Genomic DNA, 23,640 nt, shown 5'->3' on the forward strand with positions numbered 1-23,640 from the left:
TCGCTTTTTTTTTTTTTGGGGGGGGGGGGGGGGGGGTGGTGAAGGATACTTTGAGAAGAATAAAGAAGGGGTTACATACTTGGCCTAAAAAAAGTAAAGAAAAATTGAAGGGTTTACGTATCTAATAGTGTACTACTCTCTCTCCCCAGTATGAGTGAAGTATCGATTGTGTAATTATATGCAGCAAACCAGAATAGCCCATGGCATATCATGACCTTACTAAATCAAGGAGGTGTATAATTATATGCAAACCAGAAGAGCCGTGGCATATAATGATCTTACTAAATAGAGTAAGAGGAACATTCTTGATTTAGTAGGACTCAAGAAGATTGTGTATAATTATATGCAAACCAGAAATGGTGTATTATTATACGGGGGCAGTGCAAGACTCAAGAAGATTGCCCCGATCATCATTGACATGGATACTGATCTCCTTTGGGACCTGGTCTCAAAAGGATCAAAATGTTAGGATGGTATATTAGGAAGAAAGTCTTTTTAAGGTTGCTAATAAAATTGGTAACGCCGCTTCACAAATTAGGCAAGGCATAGGTAGTCCCAACTGCACATCTGAATGTGATAGGCAAGCAAGGCGGAGGACGTAGGAGATTCAGATGATTCACCGAACAACAGTTCTAACTAGTAAATAGAAGTATATTGATGTTGGTAAAATAGGAGTAGTTGATCGCATCTAGAAGAGAATGATGGATTTCGGGAGAACCCTTTAAGAAGATCTTGTAACCCTATAATACAATATGGAGATTGAATAAAGGTTGCCTTAGATGGGAAACACTATGCATCATGCATTATAAAAGGTGTGAAAAATGGCCGAAAACTTTGGTCGGGCAATCTCTTACCATCAATCTTAAGAGGGCTTTTGCAATTCACACCTTGATTTTGAAATTTTGTAATCAACATCCTAATTTGAGAATAATTTACGACATCTAACAACCATTCAAATTAGTGAGGTACATTGTAAATATTATAGTTTAGGTAGGATAAACATTGCAAATGTGCTTATAGTTGGGCGTACACATTTCTCATGCCCTCAGTTATTGATAGATGATCGTCCACTAAACTATTAAATTTTACACTAATGTAAACGTTGAGGTGGACATTAATTGCGACATCCACCAACCATTCAAATTAATGAGGTACATTGTAAATGTAATAGTTTAGGATATAAATTGCAAATGTGTTCATAGCTGCCTGCACATTTCTCATGCCCTCATAGTTATTGATAGATGATTGTCTACTAAACTATTAAAAAATTTACACTAATTTAAACGTTGAGGTGGACATTAATTGCAATCCAATGTTATACATAGTTTTGGGTTTGATAATTTTAAATTGGTGTCTTTTGTTTTTTTGGAACAATTTACAGAACAAGATGCATACTATAATTCTATTTCGTTTACACTTTATGCTTTTAGGACACAAAGTATAAGGCATTATTATTATTATTATTATAAAATTGTTGCCCAATTGCCCCAACTTTTCTCTCTCTACCAAACTTGAGGGTCTTGTTATTTCATCCAAAGTTGAAAACTTAAAGAGGACATCCAACCCCTCTTTGATCACCCTAGCATAAATTTATTTGCCATGAGAAGGTTTCAAAATTGTTTGAATATATCTCATGTATAAATATAAGAATCATATTTCTCATGGATCCACAGTTCACACATTGTGAGAGAAACGATGCATATATAAGATATATGAGATAATTATTGGTTATGATAAGTAGTTCATGAAATATATGTGTGTGTGTGTGTGTGTGTGTGTGTGTGTGTGTGTGTGTCAACTTTATAGGTTTTATTGTCAATTTTATACAATTTCCCCCATTTATTGAATTTTTTATTATTAAATGGGACCTACATTATTTAAACCTTAATAAGTATCACACGGTGCTTGTATCATGTTCAAATTCATTTGTTCCATCAGTAATTACATTCAATGAGATACCATACAAGAAGCACAAATGCTTAATAATTTGTAGAGTTCATGAACCTTTCTCCCACTATATTTTAAAAGAACACCAAGTATTTAATCCATAAAATAAAGGATGAGGCTTTGGCTTTGGTCTAGTGCATCCAATGCACTGGACCTGTTCAAATGGTGACACATGTCAAAAAATGAACACGTATCATTATCTCAACGGGTCCAATGTAATTGGGCACTGAACCCAAACCTCACCCTAAAATAAATGGGTACAATTACTAGTAATATTGACTTCATTCATGTACCCATCAATGTGTCATATAATTGGGAATAAATTATGAAGTAAGCACTAGTGGCTCCACATAAAGTCAGGGTGGTCACAAGACCACCCTGCCCCGGAAAAATTTATTATTATTATGTATAAATTTTAAAAATTTATGATTTTTTTTATCCTTAAAAAGCTGTGATAGCCCTAAATTTTTTTAGGCCCAATATAATTAAATTTTAGACAAAATTTGGCAACAAATTTGGTTGTAGACTAAAGCTACAACTTCATTCAATATTTTTTTATTAAATGTGAGTTTTGACAAATCCACAATTTAATTACATTTCTTCTTATATCCTTTATACTTGCAAAAATTTTAAGAAGATCAAGATTAATAGCTATGTTATCAACCAAATGTTTAAATTTCGAATTTTTGTAATCTAAAATCATATATAAAAAATAAGTTTATGGATCAAATAGTAAATAACATCTAATTGACATGAAATTTGACATGTGTTTTAAGAATATAGAGAATATATAATTCAATAGTTAAATTTTTAGAATATGTAGCAATCTTAATTTGTTTAGTGAGACTTATAGTCTTAGGCTACAACTAAGTTTGTAGAGAAACATTGTCCTTAAACTTTGGTTCCCTTGACAATATACTAGGTCCTTAAAAACAAAAAGAAAGTCCAAGAAAAATTTTATTTAACTAAAATTTTAAAAGAGACGTAACTTGCAACATTAATAATAAGTCTATCATGTAACGATTTTAAAATAAAAAAATTCGTAGAAAGAAATTGTAATACTTAATGTGAGTCCCTTTTTTTTTTTTTTTTTTTTTTTTTTTTTTTTTTTTGTCCTCAATATATGAAGTTATCTTTTTATTAAATTTTGAATAATTTAAGTTTTTTATTAACTACCCTCAAAAAAATTCCTGGAGCCAAATGTTGAACTTGATAGCACAATGATGTCTAGAGCATTCAAGGAAGACACCTTTGTGATTTCAGTCATGAAACCCATATTATGCTTTATCATAAAACGGAAAAATAAAATGTCTCCGGCTCTAACGAGATTTTGGATTTCCTTGAATGATCTGGGTCTAATGCATCCTTCAGTATGATTGGTATAAGTCCAAAAATAAACATAGAGAAAATTGTGTCGCTTTCTCCTAAAATGATAAAAGTAGTTCCTAGAACAGCAAAGTACCATAGCCTACAGGATACCTAAAGACTACAGTTTATGAGTAAGACTGAAAGAAATGGCTATGAAGAACAGCCAGTACCCTTTGGCTGGATCTGCTTCAACCAGTACCAGGGTGCATCAACACAAAATTCCAGTATTATTATTATTTTTTTCGGGGGTTTCAACTAATGTTAAGCTTTCCCATATCTAACATCTGCCATGTAGCCTTTGATCTTAGATGACTCGGCAGCAGTTCTGGACCCAAAATATGTGCTGACCTTGCTACTTTTGGATTTTGCAAAACCGGACTTCAGAGACTCGAGTTCCTTCTTCAGAGCCTGATATTCACCTGTAACAAAAAAAGGTGGGCACGATTTTCAAAAAAGAAAAAAAGAAAAAAAAAAGAGATAATATTCATTACGAAAGATGGCAGCTCATGATTTTGGTTTATGAAGAATCATATTCATTGCTCAATGATAAAGTCAGTCATTTAAGCTTGGACCACTATCAGCATCTTTTGAAAGTTCTTGAAATTAAATCCAAGATTACAAGCACCAAAATAAATACTAAATGAATCCTTGCTGGTAATAGAATTTATAGTTTCTCATGTGTAAGTGACACTAGGGAACCCTGAAAGATAGCAAAAGAGCTGTAACAAAGCTGATAATAGTTTGAAATACAGTTTTTTTAATTACTTTTCTTTCAAATATCATCAGAATTCAGAACATTTAAAATACTAACATGCTTAAGTTTGATGTTACTAACTGTGCCTATACTGTAATGCTGTCGACCAACGGTCTGACAGAAGGCCCGAAACGGTACTACCAACTGTTACTCGGAGACAATCAAGGGCAAATCAAAGATGCTGTTTTTTATTTATTTAAAGATCTCTTTACATATATAAAATATCATTTATTTTTAATCACAATTTATTAGAATAAAAAATTATCACCATCTTTGTTAAGTCAACAAATTTCCTTGATGAAACTCCAGATGTCCAGTGCATGATCCATTTTTATTCCCTTTTCTGTTTTCTTTATAGATATGGACTTTTTTTAATCTTACAGTTATTTAATTTTTAGCAAAGAAACAAACTCATTCAAAAGCAAATAAGGGCATAAACTTAGAATACAAAAGAAAAACCAATAAAAGCAAAAAGCCTAAGATCAGAAGATAAGATCTAAAAACTCAAAAACAGGAGAAAAGCCAAAGCAATCTACAGAATTAACAATTTCAACCCCACAAAAATGCTTACCAAAAGTCTGATTCCAACAAGCCAACATGTCATTAAGACCAGACCACAGACTGTCTAATTCACTTCCAACTAAATGAAACTTGTTATAAACTCTTATCAAGTAAATGTTCATCATTCATGAACTAATTCATGTCTGTTACAACCTATCTCCTCACTTATAATAGATACTTCCAGATTTGTAGGAAGATTTACCACCACTTCACTAGTTTTTTTTTTTAATTAGTAATTACAGACGCATCTTTTGGTACCTAAATCCACAACCTTTCCCTTCACCTACTCTTTACAAGGGATGGAGGTGCCATTTGTTCCCACTTCACTAGTTTGGCACCTACTTCAGTAAAGTTAACTTATCAGAGAATTGATTGATCAATTTAGTTATTATCCTAACAGATGAACAATTTAGCTAGACTATCATCTAATTAAACCAGAAAGCTAAAATGTATGCTATATAAGTACTCTTTTAAATAATCAACAGTAATTGACTTTCTGAGTTACCCATAGGAGTCAACAGAAAGATATACAAACTTACACTCCATGATTAATTTTTCTTGCTGCAGTCTGGCCACCTGCTGTTTTAAAGTGCAGTTTTCCAGGGACAGAGCAACACGTTGCTGAAGAAGAGAAGCAACTCTGACAGCCAACTCTGATTCGAAAGTCTACAGAAAGAGATAAAACCTATTAATTAAGTTCCCAGTAGCTTCCATGAAGAGGGATTTCATCGAAAATGGATACAGAAATAGTAAATTATGCTAACATGATCCACAGGATACAAGGAAAGCATAAATAGCAACAACAAAAAATAGAATAGAAAAGAAAAGAAAAGAGGAAGTAAATTGGTTGACATATTGCAGTACAATGATGCTGCAATTATTACAATGAGAAGACATGGGCCAAAGCATATAACATGCTGAATCCTTGAATATTAATTAACAAAAGCATAATTATAACAAGCTGCGAAGAGGTGTACTTTTCGTAAATATTTAATTTCTGCTTTGAGAACACACCAAATTGTGGAAACTTAAAGCTGGGGAGCATAAATATTGGTATTCTTTTCTTTCAATTTTGACATAGAAAAAACAGCATATATACCCTTTGTAGCATAATTTACCTACGAAGTTTTAGATAATCTTGGTGACATATATCATTTATTGTTTGTATAATGAAAGAGCCCTTTGCATGCAGCCTCAACAACCATATTTCAATGAAGTAGCAATAGCTCCATAATATCTCATTTTGATTTCCTGAGAAATTACCTGCAAAACATCTACAGTACTTTCCAGTTCAGCAATATACTGGAGTTTACGAACTCTTGAACGCTGCCCAGAGTGCCTGCAAGAAGTCATCAAACCAGTTAAATTTTACAAAAGGCACAAGTACATAAGCAAATATGAATTACCATGTATCAAACTGCTTCGTTGTTTGGATGTCAGAATTTTTGGATTTTAGCCATTATGTATATGGAAACTGTAAAGGAAATGTATGTGCATAGCAAGGATACAAAATGATATGGCCAGTGATGGACTTCCACGGTCCTTTTCCAGACATAAACCCCATTCAATAGACATGTCATCCAAATTTGGGACCCAAAAGCACATGCCAATGGAGGCAGAACAGTGACACTCTTCAGACTCATATTAGGCTCCATTTATTTCAGCATAAAATATTTTCATGTTTTCAATAGAAAACATTTTCTTTTTCTTTTTTCTTTTTTTTTTTTGTTGGTTGAGAGTGAAACTTTGAAAATAATTTCCTAGTTTTCAGTAACACTGAAAATCTCTATGTTAAAACCAACCAATAAAAAAACCACAAAAAGTCAATTGGTAGGAATTGCTGTGGTGGGAAAAGAGAAAGTGGGTAAGAGGAGGTGCATGGGAGTGGAAGTGGATGGAAGGTAGTAGTGATGGCGGTATGGGGGAATAGGGGAGGGAGTTGGTGGTGAAAGTTCAGAGGAGGTGGTTGGGGGGGTGGGGGTGGGATGAGATGGAGATGGTGCAATGAACGGGGGGAGAAGGGATGGGCCAGGTGATGGTGGTGGAAGTTTGGAGTGGTGGCAGAGAGGTGGTAGTGAGAACGCAAAAGATGGGAGAGGAAGGTGATTGTGGCAATGTGGAGGAGAGAGGGCAATGGTGGTGGTAATGGTGGGATGGATGTACTAACGGTGGCAGCACTAAGGAATGTGGGAGAGGGGAGGGATGTAGGGTGGGTCATAAGCTTGTTATGGAAAATAGTTTATGCTTTGTGAGCACAAACCATTCCCGCCATTTTGAAGTAATCTTCCAGTAATCAGAAAAGTATTTTTCTATTGGCTAACAATTTTCAGTTGCACCAAACATCAGAAAACACAAGAAACTTTTTTTGGAAAATAATTTACACAAAAACAAATGGATCCTAAGTATGAATGTTTTGTCTTTGAATCCATGTTCCAAATTCTTGGATACTCCACACATATGCCCATAGAAATTTCTTAAAGGAAAAGTACAAAACTGATCCTGACAGGGAAATTTAGGGCAAACATGCTTGTAATTGTCATTAGATTACTGACAGAATTTATTAATTACAGAGTTGAATTTCCCCTCATTTTTCCTTAGTCATTTATGACAATTCTTGATCATCCATCCTAGAGATACTTCAATGTCTAATGACAAATCTTTGCAAATCTGATTTTGAGAGCCTTCAACAAATTTTAAAAATACAAAGCTTCCTAACTGCAAAATAAATACAAAATGTTGTGCTAATAAAAATTATATTTCCAAGAATTAATTACAGTTAGCAATTAACTAACTGCTTTCTGAGTGCTTCTTTTGACCTGCAGTCGTCCCCTCTCTTTGACAACCAAGAGAATGGTGCTCCTTTACTCTGACAAGCTTGCTCACCAGAGGTGCATAAACTAGATTGAAGACAAACACCATTAGAGGTGTAAGTTAAAAAAAAATTACAAACTGACAGATGCGAGGCTAGATTTTTTTTCTTTTGATAAGTAAGTAGAATAGATTTATTGAAAATAAAAACACTCCAAGTTCATGATGATGAACACAAAGGGTCCAAAAAATTACAAAGAAAAGCTAAGAGAGTTGTGAAAATCAACTTGACAGATACACGGATAGATACATAAATGTTCATTGTTCACTGCAAGACACCCCCCACTCCCCCCCTCCCCCCAAAAAAAAAGAAAAGAAAAGGAAAAGTAAAAGAATAACTACAAGACTCATGTACACTATAAGTTCGTTTGGTAACAGCTTATTTAGCTGAAACTGAAAACTTTTTGCTGAAAGTGTAAGGAAAAAAAAGAGTTAAAAGCTAGCTGAATAGTACAATGAAACCCATGAATAATACCAAAAAAAAGCTAAAAACTCAAATAAGCTGAACTTTTCATCACATCCGAAACAAACTCTAAGTCTGATGTAAATTTTAATCAAAACAACAGTACACTTCTTTCTCACCTATGCATGCCATCTTCCCCTAACTTGAGATAATTTTGTCAAAATGAATTGGGCAAAGCCAGCGGATATTTTGATGTCTTTTCTCCCTTGCAAGTTTGCAACTCTATTACTTATTTAAATTGCTGAAATCTAAAAGATTCTAATAAAGGATTCTAAGACATTTGATATCAACACGAAATTACATGAATGAGAATCATATTAATGAGTTCTTAAAAATCTTGTATTATTTACCAGAAATTTCTACTTCAAAATTGGAAAGAGAAAATGTGCAAATAGATTATCACTTAGCTGTTGTTGTATGCATTTCAAGAGCAACACATAAGCACCTGAATTTTAAAAAGCTGATGCATGTAAGACATTGGTAATAACCACAACTACCAGAAGTCTAGAATCACTATAACGATATGCAAATACACTAAACACTTCAACTAACGGAATTACATCCCTGACCATAACATAATAGTCTACCCAAACATAGCAAAGCGCACATTCATCGTATGTTTAAGAAATACATGCTTGTACCAAGCTTGTGATAGCATATGAATTAAACACATTAACAAGTCAGTTCAGATTCTAACCGTTTTACAGCCTTGTTCTCTATGTTGAGCTCACCAACTGAATGACAATCATCTCCTTTTGAATGAGAGTGAGTAATAGCAGAATTGCAAAGACTCCCATCTATGTAAGGCAGAGGGTCCTGAGAAACATATTCTGACAATGCTGAAACTATTGCATTCTCTGTAAAGGTTACATTGCTTTTTTGACGAGGAGAATTGGGACCGTAAGTACAAGCTGACTCCAACCCACTACACGTCTCACTAACATCTATGCTTGCATCATCTTTATGTGGAGTCAAACTTGGAAACATGTCTTCAAGAGCGTCCAAAGGGGCAAAAGAGTCGCTAACTGATCGACGATGGGACATTCCTTTGGAATTTGAGACTGCATCACCTAACAAGTCATCAAGCCATGCTGGCTGCTCATCTAGGATGGAACTTTGGGAGGACGACTTCTGGTGTCGGGGATATGATTCATTGATGTGCAGGGGGTGAGAGACTGTGTCATGAATTGGGCCAGCGATGGGTTTCTTTTGAATTGGGCAACGCGGAGGAAGGTGAGCTTGCCTTGACATTGTGAACTTAATTTACAGGGTGTCCATCAGCTTCCCATAATTTAACACAATTAAGCTTCTTTCTGTCCCTTCTTATTACCAAAAAAGAAGACAAAATTTCCTCCCTTTATAAGTTTAATGCCATATTTCTGCCATCAATCTAACCCAACTTATGGAAATGAACTTTACAAGAGGAAATAAATTATAAACTTGAAAAGGACACAACCAACATTTAACTGAACAAAAAAAACAAATTCCTTGTATAATAAAACTTAGAAATTAAAATTACAAAGAGCAAAAAATTTCGAACATTCTTTGCAAAATTACATATCGGGCACTTATAAGCCCCACAAAAGAAGTTGTTCTCAAAAACCTTCAATAACTATAAATACCCAATTGAATTTTCCCCCTCTCCCTCTTCCCCTTTTTCTAGTCTTTACCATTAGAAACATGTTTAGGATTTTCTTTCTTTCTTTCTTTAATTCATTTGCAATTGGTTTTCATTTGCACTACAATCAAAACCCTCATATAAACTCAAAACTATGTATTCTCTTCCATTCATTCACTTTCTCAGCAATCAAATAGAATACTAAGAAATACTTCACAAAACTGTCCAAGTTTAAGAGTCCAGATGTCCAATTAACAACTTATGATACCATAGCACAATGGTAAGAAGCTACATTCATCATCTAACATGAAAATTAGGAATCAAAATATATCAACCTTGAAAGAAAATAAATAGTTAATTCAATACAACAGTTACACTATACAGTATCAATCAAACTCTACCGGGACTAAATGGAAGTGAAAAAAATGAAAAGAATACCAATATAACCACAAAAGATCCAAAATTTAATGGAAAAAAAAATAAAGAAAAAAAATTTACATTTATATTGTTATTTAATATTTACAGTATTAAGTTCCAACAAAGTAGCTCCAAATGAAAAAACCAGAACCAAAATGAAAACTTTAAAGGAAAAAAAGAAGTTACAAATTTTCAAATCCACTGTCTTGGGTAGGAATTGTTTTTCCGAGAAACTTGGCTTACCTTTTTTTTTTTTCCTCTTTAAGTTCTTCAGTAACAAAGAGAGAGAGAGAAACACAGAGAGAGAGAAACAGCGAGTGAAAGATGGGAAACGTGCACCCGCTAATCCTTAGGTAGCCTGGCTCTGTGCGTGTCCTGCTCTTTCTCTCTCTTTTTCTCACTCTCTCACTCTCACTGTCAGAGTGTTGTTTATGGTGTCACTATTGTGATTGTACGGATGGTATGATAATGGGGTTTTAGGCCTTGTCAGCGTTTAGTCTGTGTAAAAACAAAATTAATAATATAAATATAAAATAAGGTATATGATCTTTTCTCCTACTATTATATGGTTTTTTTAATATTTATTTAAACTCTTCCTTCTCCTTTGTGTTTGTTTATATATATATATATATATATGAGTTGGGTTCAAGTTACACCTGATATAACTCTAAGTAATATTATACCATGCAATAATTTATTATTGAATTCATATTTTGAAAATCCAATCACTGAATTACATGTTCTATATGTTCTTAACATGCAAGCCAAATTTCATGCCAATCAGATGTAATTTACAATTCGATTCATAAACAAATCTTTTGAGCATTATTTCAAACTACAAAAACTTGAATTTAAATAATTGATTAATGACATGGCTATTGATCTCTGATTACCTTTAAATTTTGTAAGTATGAAGAATATACAAAAATAATATAATCTAACGATAGATTTGTCAAAATTTGCATCCAATTAAAAACTATTGATTTGTGTAATATTGCTTAGAGTTATACTAGGTGTAACTTGAACTTAACCATATATATATATATATATATTCGAGAGAGTTTTAACCTATAGTTTTCGCACCTGATGAATGATGATAGCTCTTTATCATTAGACTAAGACACTAATTGGTTTTTGATGTAGGCGATAATTGAACCCAAATCCCTTATTCAACCATCAAAAACTTTATAATTTATCAAAATATTAGATTAGATAAATTACATAAGTTGACTTATTTTAGAAGTATACAATATTTTCATAATAAATTTTAAGTAGCTGGTTGTTATTAATTGTTACGAATGACAAAAAAAATAATTTAAGTTGTGAATTAAAAAAAATTAAAAAAAATAATTTAAGTTTACTCAAAAAAAAAAGTTGTGAATTTAAATTATAACCAATAATAATTTACTATCTATGATTGTTGTGAAAATATTGTGGATGTATCACTTTTCATAACCAATTTCACACATATATTCACAACCATCTAATAGTATAATTTTGCATATTTATATCATTACCATGGAGCATTATCATACTTATATGGCTAAAATGCAAAACTTATCCTCTAAATCTCACCAAAATTCATTTTAGTACCCTAACTTTACTTTCATTCATTTCAGTCCTTTAAGTTTCAAATTTATTCAATCAAACTCTCTCTGTCAACTTTCATTAAATTTTTTTTTAAAATTATTCTAAAAAATATTTTTCAATCATTAATTGAATTTTTTTTTTAATTAAAAAAATTTGAAGAAAAAAAATTAAAAATTTGGACAATTTAACTACAACATTTAACAAAAGTTAATGAAGAGACTTTAATTGAATAAACTTAGAATTTGGAGGACTAAAATGAACAAAACCAAAGTTAGATCTCTTAATAAATTATGGTGAAACATAGAGCGTGGGTTTTTCATTTTAGCCTACTTATATTGTGCTCATTCATACATTTTATAGTTGGCTTTGGAATAATGTTGACTAATTAGTTTTGTGCTTAAAATAAATTTTAATACATTAGTATGTCTCTAGTAGGAGAATGTAATTAATTCTAGCAAAATTTGTCAAAAAAGGCACGAGTGAATTTGAGTAAAGAATAAGACTAATGGACTACATTTTTACATGTGCCGTAATGAAGTTTAAGAAGGTTAGTCTTTGAGCCCCATTATATCAAGGGATCAAAAGAAATTCACACTAAATCTAAGTCAAACTCGGATTAGGATTCCAATCTACTCAAGCTTTATTATTTTTGGCATAAGTTTCAACTCCAATATCATATTGTGATCATTCAAATTAAGCTAGAAAGATAACTCAAAGAGATAAAACTTTGTAATTTATGAAATGTCCAAATTATGACGTAAATGAGCCAAAACAGGCCAGTTAAGTGGAACTTGAAAACCAAGGATTTTTTTTCCAAACAATAATTCTACTTATAAGAGGATTTCTTAGACTATTTAAATTATAAAGGCTTTTAAGGTCAAAATTCAAGGATAGCTACCTTAGAACAAAATTAGGGTTTTACTTAGAGTTTCTTTTCAATTTTTAGTGTATTTCTTGGGTGTAATAGCTTGCTAGAAGCCTTATTAAGGCATGGGTTGAAACCCAACCTTCTTTTGGTATATTCTTAATAATACTTTGATGATTTTAATGCTTAAATTCTTGTTATTTATTTATTTATTATTATTGAAATCGCAGCATGTGACTAGTCTGGAATCGCTCAAGACAAATGTCAATTGTATATTAATAGGTAATGCTAAGAGAAAATCTAATTGGAATTCAATTAGAGTTTAATTTTGCGCTATGTGTCCCATCTAATCTAAGTTTTAAATTTTTGTGCCAAGTAAATTAATTTAGTGTAAAAATTAGATTTCAATTAGAATTTAATCTTGCGCTATGTGTCCCACCTAATCTAAGTTTTTTTTAATTTTTGTGTCAAATGAGTTAATTTAGTGTAGAAAACTAGGAGTCCAATATAAATAAATCATAAAAAACCCTAATCATATAACTAAAAACAATTTAAATTTATAAGTAATTTATGTAATATACCATGACTATGTACGGTCCGTTACTAACTAGGTTATATATATATATTAAACCATAATTTAGAGAAAATTCAACTAGAATCAAAATTGAGTTTTGCTTTTGTTAGCTTTCCATACAAATTAAATTGTTTTGATTATTATTATTATTTTTTCTCTGAACTGATAAGCATATTTTTTATACAGTTTTTATTTAGATATTTGTATGCGAAGATATTAAACGTAACAAACTGTAATTAAGCTGAAAAATCTAATACACCTATTCCTATTCAATCTAAGAGATATTATTTGACCAATTTATTATTTTATTTTGTGTTGTATTTAGTAGAATTTCACTGACAATAATTGTGAATTGATATTGTATATGTAAAACTGATGGTGATTTTCAAAATTATATACATAAAAATAATGTAATGAGAAACTTGAAATATCATGAAAATTGAAAGAAAAAACTATTTTAGTACCTGCAAATGTACTGGTCAAACTATGTCTTATATGTTTAATAATCCAAGCTAATATCACTAGCACCACTACAATTCATCATTTTCGTGTGTAAACATGAGTTACATCCTAATCTATATATATAATAATAGGTAAAACTAAGAGAAAATCCAATTAAATTTCAAATTAGAATTCAATTAGAGTCTAATTTTGCGCCATGTGTCCCATCTAATCTAAGTTTTAAAATTTTTGTACCAAGTGAGTTAATTCAATGTAAAAACTAAATTTCAATTAGAGTTTAATTTTGCGACATGTGTCCCATTTAGTCTAAGTTTTTTTATTTTTTTGTACCAAATGAGTTAATTTAGTGTAAAAAATGAGGAGTCCAATATAAGTAAATCATAAAAAACATAATTTTTGAATGATTTTATATTTATGAGCTTTTTTCTTTGTAGAACTAAAAACAATTTAAGTTTATAAGTCACCTATATATATCTCTCTCTCTCTTTTAATAAGTAAAGCTGAGAGAAAATCCAATTAGATTTTAAATTGAAATTCAATTAGAATCTTATTTTACGCCACATGTCCCATCTAATAAAAAATTTTAAAATTTTGAACCAAGTTAGTTAGTTCAGTGTAAAAATTGGATTTCAATTAGAATTTAATTTTACGGCATGTGTTCCATATAATTGAAATTTTTTAATTTTTGTGCCAAATGAGTTAATTTAGAGTAGAAAACGACGAGCCCAATATAAATAAATCATAAAAAAAAAAAAAAAAACATAAACATATGTCTAACACTGTATATAAAATTAGAGGAAGAGAGAGTTTAAATGTTTTTATATTTATGAGCCTTTTTTTTTTATAACTAAAAACAATTCATTTGGCACAAAAATTATATATATATATATATATATATATATATATTGTAGGGACTGAAATCAGATTGATCCCAAAATAGGATTGGGTTCAAACCCAAGCGGCCCAAACAATAAATTTGTAGAGCGTGGATGGAAGAATTAGATCTATTCCAAAAGAAAGACAATCAAATTTGATAGTTTTAGATTGTTGGGCATAAGTAAGACTAGAAAATCTATGCTCGGAATAGCTCAAGGAGTTTATATTATACTGTCTTGTTGAACAATAAAATTATACAAGAGTCACAGTCCTGTTCTTACATAATCTTTCTCTTTTTTTCTGACCCCCCTTCTTTAGTACATCTTTCCATGTTATATATTTCAATCTTGGTGTCGCCCTTACCACACACGTGTAGGTTAGATTCGGGGAACTCCTTCTTGTTTCATCCAGCACTTCCCTAAACCATCAACTTATGGCTGTAAGGCTGCTTGATCACGGTTCAGACATCACTTCCACATTAATGCGGCTAGAGAGTTGGTTGGGAGTCATTTAATGCGGAGGTAGCAGCCTTTTGAAGATATTTGTTGCCATTCTCCTTTCTTATCCCTTGTCTGACGTCTAACTTAGTGATAGTGTAACTCTGAAGTAAGTCCATGATGATATGACACTCGAATTGACCTCGGACACATGTTGTCGAGATGGCTTTTATCCTCGGACGCTTGTTGGGCTTATCTCATATTATCTCTACTCCTCTCTTCACTCCGTTCTCCTTATAATCTTATCTGGACTTCCTTGGATTGGGCCATAGCCTAGTTAGTACTGCCTTAACAGTACTTACTAACTAACTGGCCTACACACACACACACACACACACACACACACACATATATATATATATTAATAGGTAAAGTTTAGAGAAAATCCAATTAGATTCTACATTTGAAGTCCAATTTTGCGCTATGTGTCCTAAATTATTTATTTTTAGAGAGAGTTTTATTTCTTAATTTTGGAATCAAATGTGGGATAATATCATAAATATTATCCATTCAAGTGAATTATTGTGTATAAAAACCAAAAGGTCTAGAATTAATGAACATAAAAATATTTAAAAAATGGATAATTTACATTTTCTACCTAATAACATTCTTACAAGACTTTTTAAAGAGTTAAAGAGTTAAATATATATATATATATATATATATATATATATATATAAGAATGACTATCAATAATATTTAAATTATATATGTAAGATTATTATACTATGCATCTTAATGTGTATCTTTTAAGTATATCCATGCATATGTATGATGTTACAAGCTAGTATATATTAATAGACAAAACTGAGAAAAAAAATCCAATTAGGTTCTAAATTGAATTCTAATTGTTGTTCAAATTTGCGCCATGTGTCCTATACTCCTATTTAAGGATTTTTTTTTTTTAATTTTGTTCTTGGTGAGTTAATGAGGTGCAAAAGACGAAGAGTCTAATATAAATAAATCATCAAGAACTCAATAAAAAAAAAGAGAGTAAATTCATGTGTATATCCAAAAGAAATTAAAATAAAGAGAGAGAGAGAGAGAGAGAGAGAGAGAGAGAGAGAATAATTTGAATACATATATGTGTGTAATTATAATCTTTTTTAATTGTACCGTGCATATACATAGGTTATATACTAGTATATATTAATAGGCAAAATTGAGAGAAAATCCAATTAAATTTCAAATTGGAATTCAATTAAAGTCTAAAATTTTGCGCCATGTGTCCCATCTAATTTAAGTTTTTAAATTTCTATGTTAAGCGAGTTAATTTAGTGTAAAAATTAGATTTCAATTAGAGTTTAATTTTATGCCACGTGTCCTATCTAATCTAATTTTTTAAAATTTTTGTGTCAAATGAGTTATTTTAATGTAAAAAATGAGAAGTCCAATATAAATAAACCATAAAAAAACCTAATCATATATCTAATGCTATATAGTCCAATATAAATAAACCATAAAAAGTATAATCATATATCTAACTCTATATATAAAACTAGCATGTAACCCATGCAAACGCATGAATGTATTTAAAATTAAACATAATTTTTATTATAAAAGAATAAATAATTAGTCAAATTATTATTAAAAAAAATAGCATGTAACACATGCATTAATGCATACATATAGTGTAGGGACACGATTCCTTTGCGGCCCATTAACATTTTTGGGCTCACACACGAAAGATCCCTCACAATATGATTTGTAGAGAGTGGGCTTGAAAAGCTAGCCGCTGGTCAAGGGGCGATGCCCGGTCATGGTTTTTAGAGGAGTTCATGTAGAAAAAAGGAGTTGGGCTTGAACATTTAAGCCCTAAGGCGTCGCACCCTATGGGATGGGACTCCTCGGAGTTGATCCGAGGACCATTGAGGCCTTATCCCGGTTACCCAACGACGGACTTTCTTCAGTGAGGTCCGGTGTTGTTGAGAGGTTCTCCCCCATGTAGTCTTTCTTTTTTGGAGGTGGGATGGGCTCCCCTCAGATTTACTTACTTTCTTCTTTTATACTAGCTTGCATTCGCTGTCCTTCGTCCACGTGTAGGGTCAATCTTTACAAAAACTGACATTTGTCCCATCAGTCCAATCCCGGAATTGTTGGGGATGGTTCGATAAAGTTAAAGAGTACGGCTCTGTCAGGGGCAGCGCATTGAATGGCAATGAGAGCAGCTTTCCCGGATATTCTTTGATTCTCTTTTAAGCTTGGCCCTATACCGGTTTTATCCTTCTTCTTTTGGTGAGGTTTTGGATCTGCCGAGGACTGAGTTGTCCTCGGCTGCACCACAAAAATGTTTGGTGCTCTGCATTGTAGAGCTTGGGCCATAGTTCTCCTCGGCTCGGGCCTTTGGACTCTCTAAGGACAAATGGGCTTGGTCCGTGAATTATTGGGCCCCACAATAGCCCCTCAAAACCCTTCTATCCGACTTCCAGGTTGGAAAGGAGGGTTTTGGCAAACCCGGGCCCTTAATGTGGCTTAATTAGTTCAACCCCGCATTTATGTGAGCGGTTTCCCACCTGTCCAGGAGGTTAGCCGGTTTTCAAGGGATTCCGTTTAATCCGCTCGTGATCTACTCCTACCGCTTGGCTGTCCCAGACGCGCCCTTAATGAATCCCCTTTACGAGGCTCATTTATGTCCGGCGGCTCATCTGATAAGGTGGGGAAATGGAACGGACGCCTCTTTTTTCTTCAGATTCTTTTGGAAACTTGAATGCATTTAATACTCTTCGTTTTGCCCTTCCTATAAGAAGGCAAGCAGGAGGCCATCACTTTCATGCAGACTCCTTTCCTTCCTTTTGAGATCTGAAACCCGTAGCCTCCTTTAGCGTCTGCTTAGCCCGTTTGTTATACACCATATCAGTATACGCCTACCATAACGAACGATGAAGGAACCATGCCCCTCCTCAAGACACCATGTTCTGATAAAGCTTGAAATGGCTCGATCAGGGCAAGGGTGGCGCAGACTTAAGATCTGTCCCGCCTCTCTTTCAGCCAAAATCCGAAGCAGGGGCTCGTCACGTCGAATTCTCGGCGTGACTGAGTCGAGAACACCCAATATCAGCACCACCCGGCTCCTCACAAGCGTACCTAACATGGCACCAGTGTGTTAGGAGTCAGGGCTGAGGCAGGGGCGAAGTGCTTCTGCTTCTCCCTCTCTTTGCTCACTGGTGCCCTCCTCCGCCTTCCTCTTATAGTCTTCCCAGCACCAGTTCCGCCCTGGTGCTGTCCTTCTCCCTCTTTTGCTCTTCTCTTTGTCTCTTCATCTCTTCCCCTCTTCTTCTCCTCCTTCTCTTACTCATGTCCTCCATCTTCTTCATTCATCTCCTCCATCTTCTTCATTGATTTCTTCCTTACTATTTCCTTCTTCTTCATTCTTTTTTTTTTTTGAAGTGAGTTCTTCTCTTAGTATGAGCAGCAATGAGGCAGAGATTGGAGAGACTTTGAAGACAAGTTTAAAAGGCGTTTGACCGTTTGCTTATCTGTACTGTGGATGTTAGTGCTGCTTCGGCAGCCCCTCTTTTGTATAGGCTTGTTAAAGCCCCTTTTTGTACATTGTAATAATTTTTCATATTAATAAAAGTTGTTTCTATTTCATTTTGCATGTTTTGTCTCTGTTTTATAAATTTGCAAGCGCCGCTCGGCACAATAATATAGCATCTAGATCAATGTCAACTAAGACCAAAAATACTTGATAATAAAAAGATGTCGCCATAACTCTAATAAAAATGCTTGGCATAATAAGGCCGACCAGTGAAAAGTAATAATTACCCATACTAGCCAAGGAGAGAACTGAAGGCTTGATGCCGTGTGAGAAATAACCATTTGAAGACATATCACCCACCAGATGAACAGCCCTCTTAGGCCAATGAATACAGGGGCGTTCTAGCACCTTCCTTACACCTTCGTTGGGCCTAACCCTTTAGGGTGTTTAAGCCGTGGATGAAGTGACCTGACCTTTTATCAAGTAGCCCATCTTGCGAAATTCAAACCTTTTCTTATCCGAGTAGTTGGTTTCCTCGTAGGCTTGGGTCCGAGGAACGTACAACGCCTTGGTTCCGTCCAAAACTTGTAGTAATAGGAGTTTTTGTACTTAGTTTCCCCATAGGCTTGAGTCCAAGGACCATACAAGGCCTTGGTTCTGTCCAAAACTTGTAATAATAAAAATTTTTGTACTTGGTTTCCCCATAGGCTTGAGTCCGAGGACCATACAAGGCCTTGGTTTTGTCCAAAACTTTATGCTCTTTTTACGCACTTGGTCTTTCCTCAAGTATCTCACAAGTTTCCGAGCAGGAGGTTGTCCTCGACAGCGGTTATTCCCCGGCGTGGGCCGTAGTCCGTGGGCCTCCATGTAGAACGGGCCTGGGACGCGAATTTATTAGGCCCACAGATTTAGAGGCATTTCCGTAGTCTTTGGTCACGCGGTACTTTTTGGCGTCCCAGTGTTCGAGGTGCGCCTTCACGAGGCTCCTTTAATATTGCAGATGGCGTGGGAAATCGAGCCAGAGACATTTTGTCCGTAGCGTTCCTTGGGACGTTGCGTGCATTAAATGCCACCACTTTAGCTTTTTGAATAAATAGGAGAGAAAGCTGTCTTACCTTCGCACAAATCCTTCAGTCTCCTCTCCTAGTACATCATGTTTGAGGCGAGGGTTGGGGCAAAGGAACTCTCTCCGTCACAAAGGCGCCGTGTCTTCCTGAGACTCCAGATAGTGGGGTACGGGCAAAGGAGGCATAATTTCAAGAGAATATTCCAGTTCGAGAGAGGGGAAAGGGTGTTTCTCCCTCTTTTAGTCAAAATCCGAAGCAGGTTCTGGTCATGCCAGATTTTTGGTATGTCCGAAGAAGGAATTTCCGCCATCAGCGCCATCTGCCTTATAGCAGGCAAATTTCTGCGGGGGCTTCCCAACTTCCGACTCCCTGCACCTTTTCTGTAGATGGTGTTAGCCTGAGGTCAGGTTTTTTGGCTGCCTGAGTTATGGGCACGTAGAAGCGTCGAGAAATAGTTTCCTTAGACGACATCTTGGAACAGTAGTCAATCTCTCCTCTGAGCTATCTCCGCGGCATCATCTTCACTCTTTTGTGCTTTTCTTTTGCTTATGCAGTTAACTCTAATGTAAGCTTGTTTCAGCTTTTATTGTACACTGTACTGTTCTTTTGTCTTAATAAAAGATGTGTTTATTTCTTTATACGTACTCTTTTTTTTTTGCAACAACCACTTTGGGTCTGAATATTAAGTCTAAGCCTGCCTTTAACAGTATTCTGGGCAGAAGAACACTTTAACACAAACCCTTATTAGTTTAAACTCGCAAATATTATCAAGTATAACAATGGTAATCCTCAATAGATTAAATTCATGGAACTAATCGAGATAGCTGTTGAGTGCTGCGCGATGCACGCTAGACCAATTCCCGAGAACGATAAACTCTAAACAATTCGTCTGAGATGATAGTCGAGTAGCGAAGGACTTTGTGCTTTCGGGTAATATGCTGTACCGTAGCGCATCATTCCCTTTGGTACGGGGGATCCGAGGGTAGACCGGAGAGCCCGTGCAATTAAGGGATTGACCCAACTGTTAACGAGGAGTTCTTTTCGGATGGATCTTGAGGTTTACGTGCCATAGTACTTGGTTTCCCCATAGGCTTGAGTCCGTGGACCATGCAAGGCCTTGGTTCTGTCCAAAACTTATGATCTTTTTACGTTCTTGGTTTCCCCATAGGCTTGGGTCCGAGGACCATGCAAGGCCTTGGTTCTGTCCAAAACTTATGATCTTTTTACGTACTTGGTTTCCCCATAGGCTTGGGTCCGAGGACCATGCAAGGCCTTGGTTCTGTCCAAAACTTATGATCTTTTTACGTACTTGGTTTCCCCATAGGCTTGAGTCCGAGGACCATGCAAGGCCTTGGTTCTGTCCAAAACTTATGATCTTTTTACGTACTTGGTTTCCCCATAGGCTTGGGTCCGAGGACCATGCAAGGCCTTGGTTCTGTCCAAAACTTATGATCTTTTTACGTACTTGGTTTCCCCATAGGCTTGAGTCCGAGGACCATGCAAGGCCTTGGTTCTGTCCAAAACTTATGATCTTTTTACGTACTTGGTTTCCCCATAGGCTTGAGTCCGAGGACCATGCAAGGCTTTGGTTCTGTCTAAAACTTATGATCTTATCTTTTTATGTACTTGGTTTCCCCATAGGCTTGAGTCCGTGGACTATGCAAGGCCTTGGTTCTGTCTAAAACTTATGATCTTTTTACGTACTTGGTTTCCCCATAGGCTTGAGTCCGAGGACCATGCAAGGCCTTGGTTCTGTCCAAAACTTATGATCTTTTTTGTACTTGGTTTCCCCATAGGCTTGAGTCCGTGGACCATGCAAGGCCTTGGTTCTGTCCAAAACTTATGATCTTTTTTGTACTTAGTTTCTCCATAGGCTTGAGTCCGTGGACCATGCAAGGCCTTGTTCTGTTTCCAAAACTTTATTTGATCTTTTTTATGTACTTGGTTTCCCATTAGCTTGGGTCCGAGGACCATGCAAGGCCTTTGTTCTGTCCAAAACTTATGATCTTTTTTGTACTTAGTTTCTCCATAGGCTTGAGTCCGTGGACCATGCAAGGCCTTGGTTCTGTCCAAAACTTATGATCTTTTTATGTACTTGGTTTCCCCATAGGCTTGGGTCCGAGGACCATGCAAGGCCTTGGTTCTGTCCAAAACTTATGATCTTTTTTGTACTTGGTTTCCCCATAGGCTTGAGTCTGTGGTCCATGCAAGGCCTTGGTTCTGTCCAAAACTTATGATCTTTTTATGTACTTGGTTTCCCCATAGGCTTGGGTCCGAGGACCATGCAAGGCCTTGGTTCTGTCCAAAACTTATAATTTTCTTTTTATGTACTTGGTTTCCCCATAGGCTTGAGTCCGAGGACCATGCAAGGCCTTGGTTCTGTCCAAAACTTATGATCTTTTTTGTACTTGGTTTCCCCATAGGCTTGAGTCCGAGGAACCATGCAAGGCCTTGGTTCTGTCCAAAACTATGAATTTTTTTGTTAACTTGGTTTCCCCATAGGCTTGAGTCCGAGGACCATGCAAGGCCTTGGTTCTGTCCAAAACTTATGATCTTTTAATGTACTTGGTTTCCCCATAGGCTTGAGTCCGTGGACCATGCAAGGCCTTGGTTCTGTCCAAAACTTATGATCTTTTAATGTACTTGGTTTCCCCATAGGCTTGAGTCCGAGGACCATGCAAGGCCTTGGTTCTGTCCAAAACTTGTAAAATTTCTTTTATTCGGTTTACTTTTCGACCAGAAGCCCCTATACCAGGGCGGGGAAAGTTGGCTTGAGGCCGGAAGCCCCTAGAGATGCCCGCGCCCTTGGCACTGTAAGGCGTAGCCCCTAGCAGAAGCTTATGCCGGAGCAACAACTGTATGTCGCCGGAGTCGGAGGAGGCCCCAGGAATTTCTGCTTGCTAGAGAGCTGACTCCACTGCTACCTGCGCCAACGCGTAAGCCTTCCCACAGACGGCGCCAATTGTAGGGACACGATTCCTTTGCGGCCCATTAACATTTTTGGGCTCACACACGAAAGATCCCTCACAATATGATTTGTAGAGAGTGGGCTTGAAAAGCTAGCCGCTGGTCAAGCGGCAATGCCCGGTCATGGTTTTTAGAGGAGTTCATGTAGAAAAAAGGAGTTGGGTTTGAACATTTAAGCCCTAAGGCGTCGCACCCTATGGGATGGGACTCCTCGGAGTTGATCCGAGGACCATTGAGGCCTTATCCCGGTTACCCAACGACGGACTTTCTTCAGTGAGGTCCGGTGTTGTTGAGAGGTTCTCCCCTATGTAGTCTTTCTTTTTCGGAGGTGGGATGGGGCTCCTCTTCAGATTTACTTACTTTCTTCTTTTATACTAGCTTGCATTCGCTGTCCTTCGTCCACGTGTAGGGTCAATCTTTACAAAAACTGACATTTGTCCCATCAGTCCAATCCCGGAATTGTTGGGGATGGTTCGATAAAGCTAAAGAGTACGGCTCTGTCAGGGGCAGCTCATTGAATGGCAGTGAGAGCAGCTTTCCCGGATATTCTTTGATTCTCTTTTAAGCTTGGCCCTATACCGGTTTTATCCTTTTTCTTTTGGTGAGGTTTTGGATCTGCCGAGGACTGAGTTGTCCTCGACTGCACCACAAAAATGTTTGGTGCTCTGCATTGTAGAGCTTGGGCCATAGTTCTCCTCGGCTTGGGCCTTTGGACTCTCTAAGGACAAATGGGCTTGGTCCGTGAATTATTGGGCCCCACATATAGATACATTTAAAATTAAACACAATTTTTATCATAAAAATATAGATAATTAGACAAAAATTTCTTAAGTGAACGTAATTAGTCACATATTAAAATTCTTAACTAAATTTAATACTATTTATAATCATTTTTCTTTTTTAATTTTTAATAAGATAGAACGTGCAGTTTTTTTTGTTGTGTGGTGATTTTTATTGAGTATATGTGATTATTTTTTTATTTTATTTTATAGTTCATTAATATTAGATTCTTAGTATTTTGCACTTATTAACTCATTTGACACAAAGATTAAAAAACTTAAATGGACACATGACACAAATATAAGTGGATAATTATGATGTGGTCTCCACATAAATTTAGATATATGATGCAAAATTAGATTGTAATTTCAAATTCTAATTGAACTTTCTCTAAGCTCTACCTATTTATATATATTTTCTTTTTAAAACCAAATTTTAAAGAAAATTCAATTAGAATCAAAATTGGATTTTGCTTTTGTTAGCTTTTC

The 23,640-nt window shown here is 35.3% G+C and overlaps 1 protein-coding gene across 3 annotated transcripts; it reads right to left on the reverse strand.

The window, feature by feature from the left end:
- Nucleotides 1-3,342: 3,342 nt before the first annotated feature.
- LOC115987948 (basic leucine zipper 6) lies at nt 3,343-10,470 on the reverse strand. Of its 3 annotated transcripts, none has more exons than XM_031111558.1 (5): nt 8,659-10,470; nt 7,447-7,527; nt 5,894-5,969; nt 5,170-5,296; nt 3,343-3,734 (listed from the first exon to the last, which is right to left on the reverse strand). In XM_031111558.1, the coding sequence occupies exons 1-5, from the start codon at nt 9,210-9,212 to the stop codon at nt 3,577-3,579; spliced, it is 996 nt and encodes a 331-aa protein (XP_030967418.1). In that variant the 5' UTR covers nt 9,213-10,470; the 3' UTR covers nt 3,343-3,576. The 3 variants fall into 3 exon arrangements, with proteins under 3 accessions (XP_030967418.1, XP_030967417.1, XP_030967419.1); XM_031111557.1 differs by having other exon boundaries at nt 7,423-7,527; XM_031111559.1 differs by lacking the exon at nt 7,447-7,527 and having other exon boundaries at nt 8,659-10,467.
- Between the last annotated feature and the right edge of the window lie 13,170 nt (nt 10,471-23,640).

The sequence above is a fragment of the Quercus lobata genome, chromosome 4, assembly GCF_001633185.2.
Source record: "Quercus lobata isolate SW786 chromosome 4, ValleyOak3.0 Primary Assembly, whole genome shotgun sequence".
In the NCBI taxonomy this organism is placed as follows: domain Eukaryota; kingdom Viridiplantae; phylum Streptophyta; class Magnoliopsida; order Fagales; family Fagaceae; genus Quercus; species Quercus lobata.

Bases quoted from the DNA above. Each gene is read 5' to 3' on its own strand.
- LOC115987948 (XM_031111557.1), bottom strand. From the start codon at position 9,212: ATGTCAAGGCAAGCTCACCTTCCTCCGCGTTGCCCAATTCAAAAGAAA. The intron at 7,528-8,658 runs GTTAGAATCTGA...TCTTCAATCTAG, and splicing joins GAGAACAAGGCTGTAAAACG to TTTATGCACCTCTGGTGAGC. The intron at 5,297-5,893 runs GTAATTTCTCAG...CTCTTTCTGTAG, and splicing joins GTACTGTAGATGTTTTGCAG to ACTTTCGAATCAGAGTTGGC.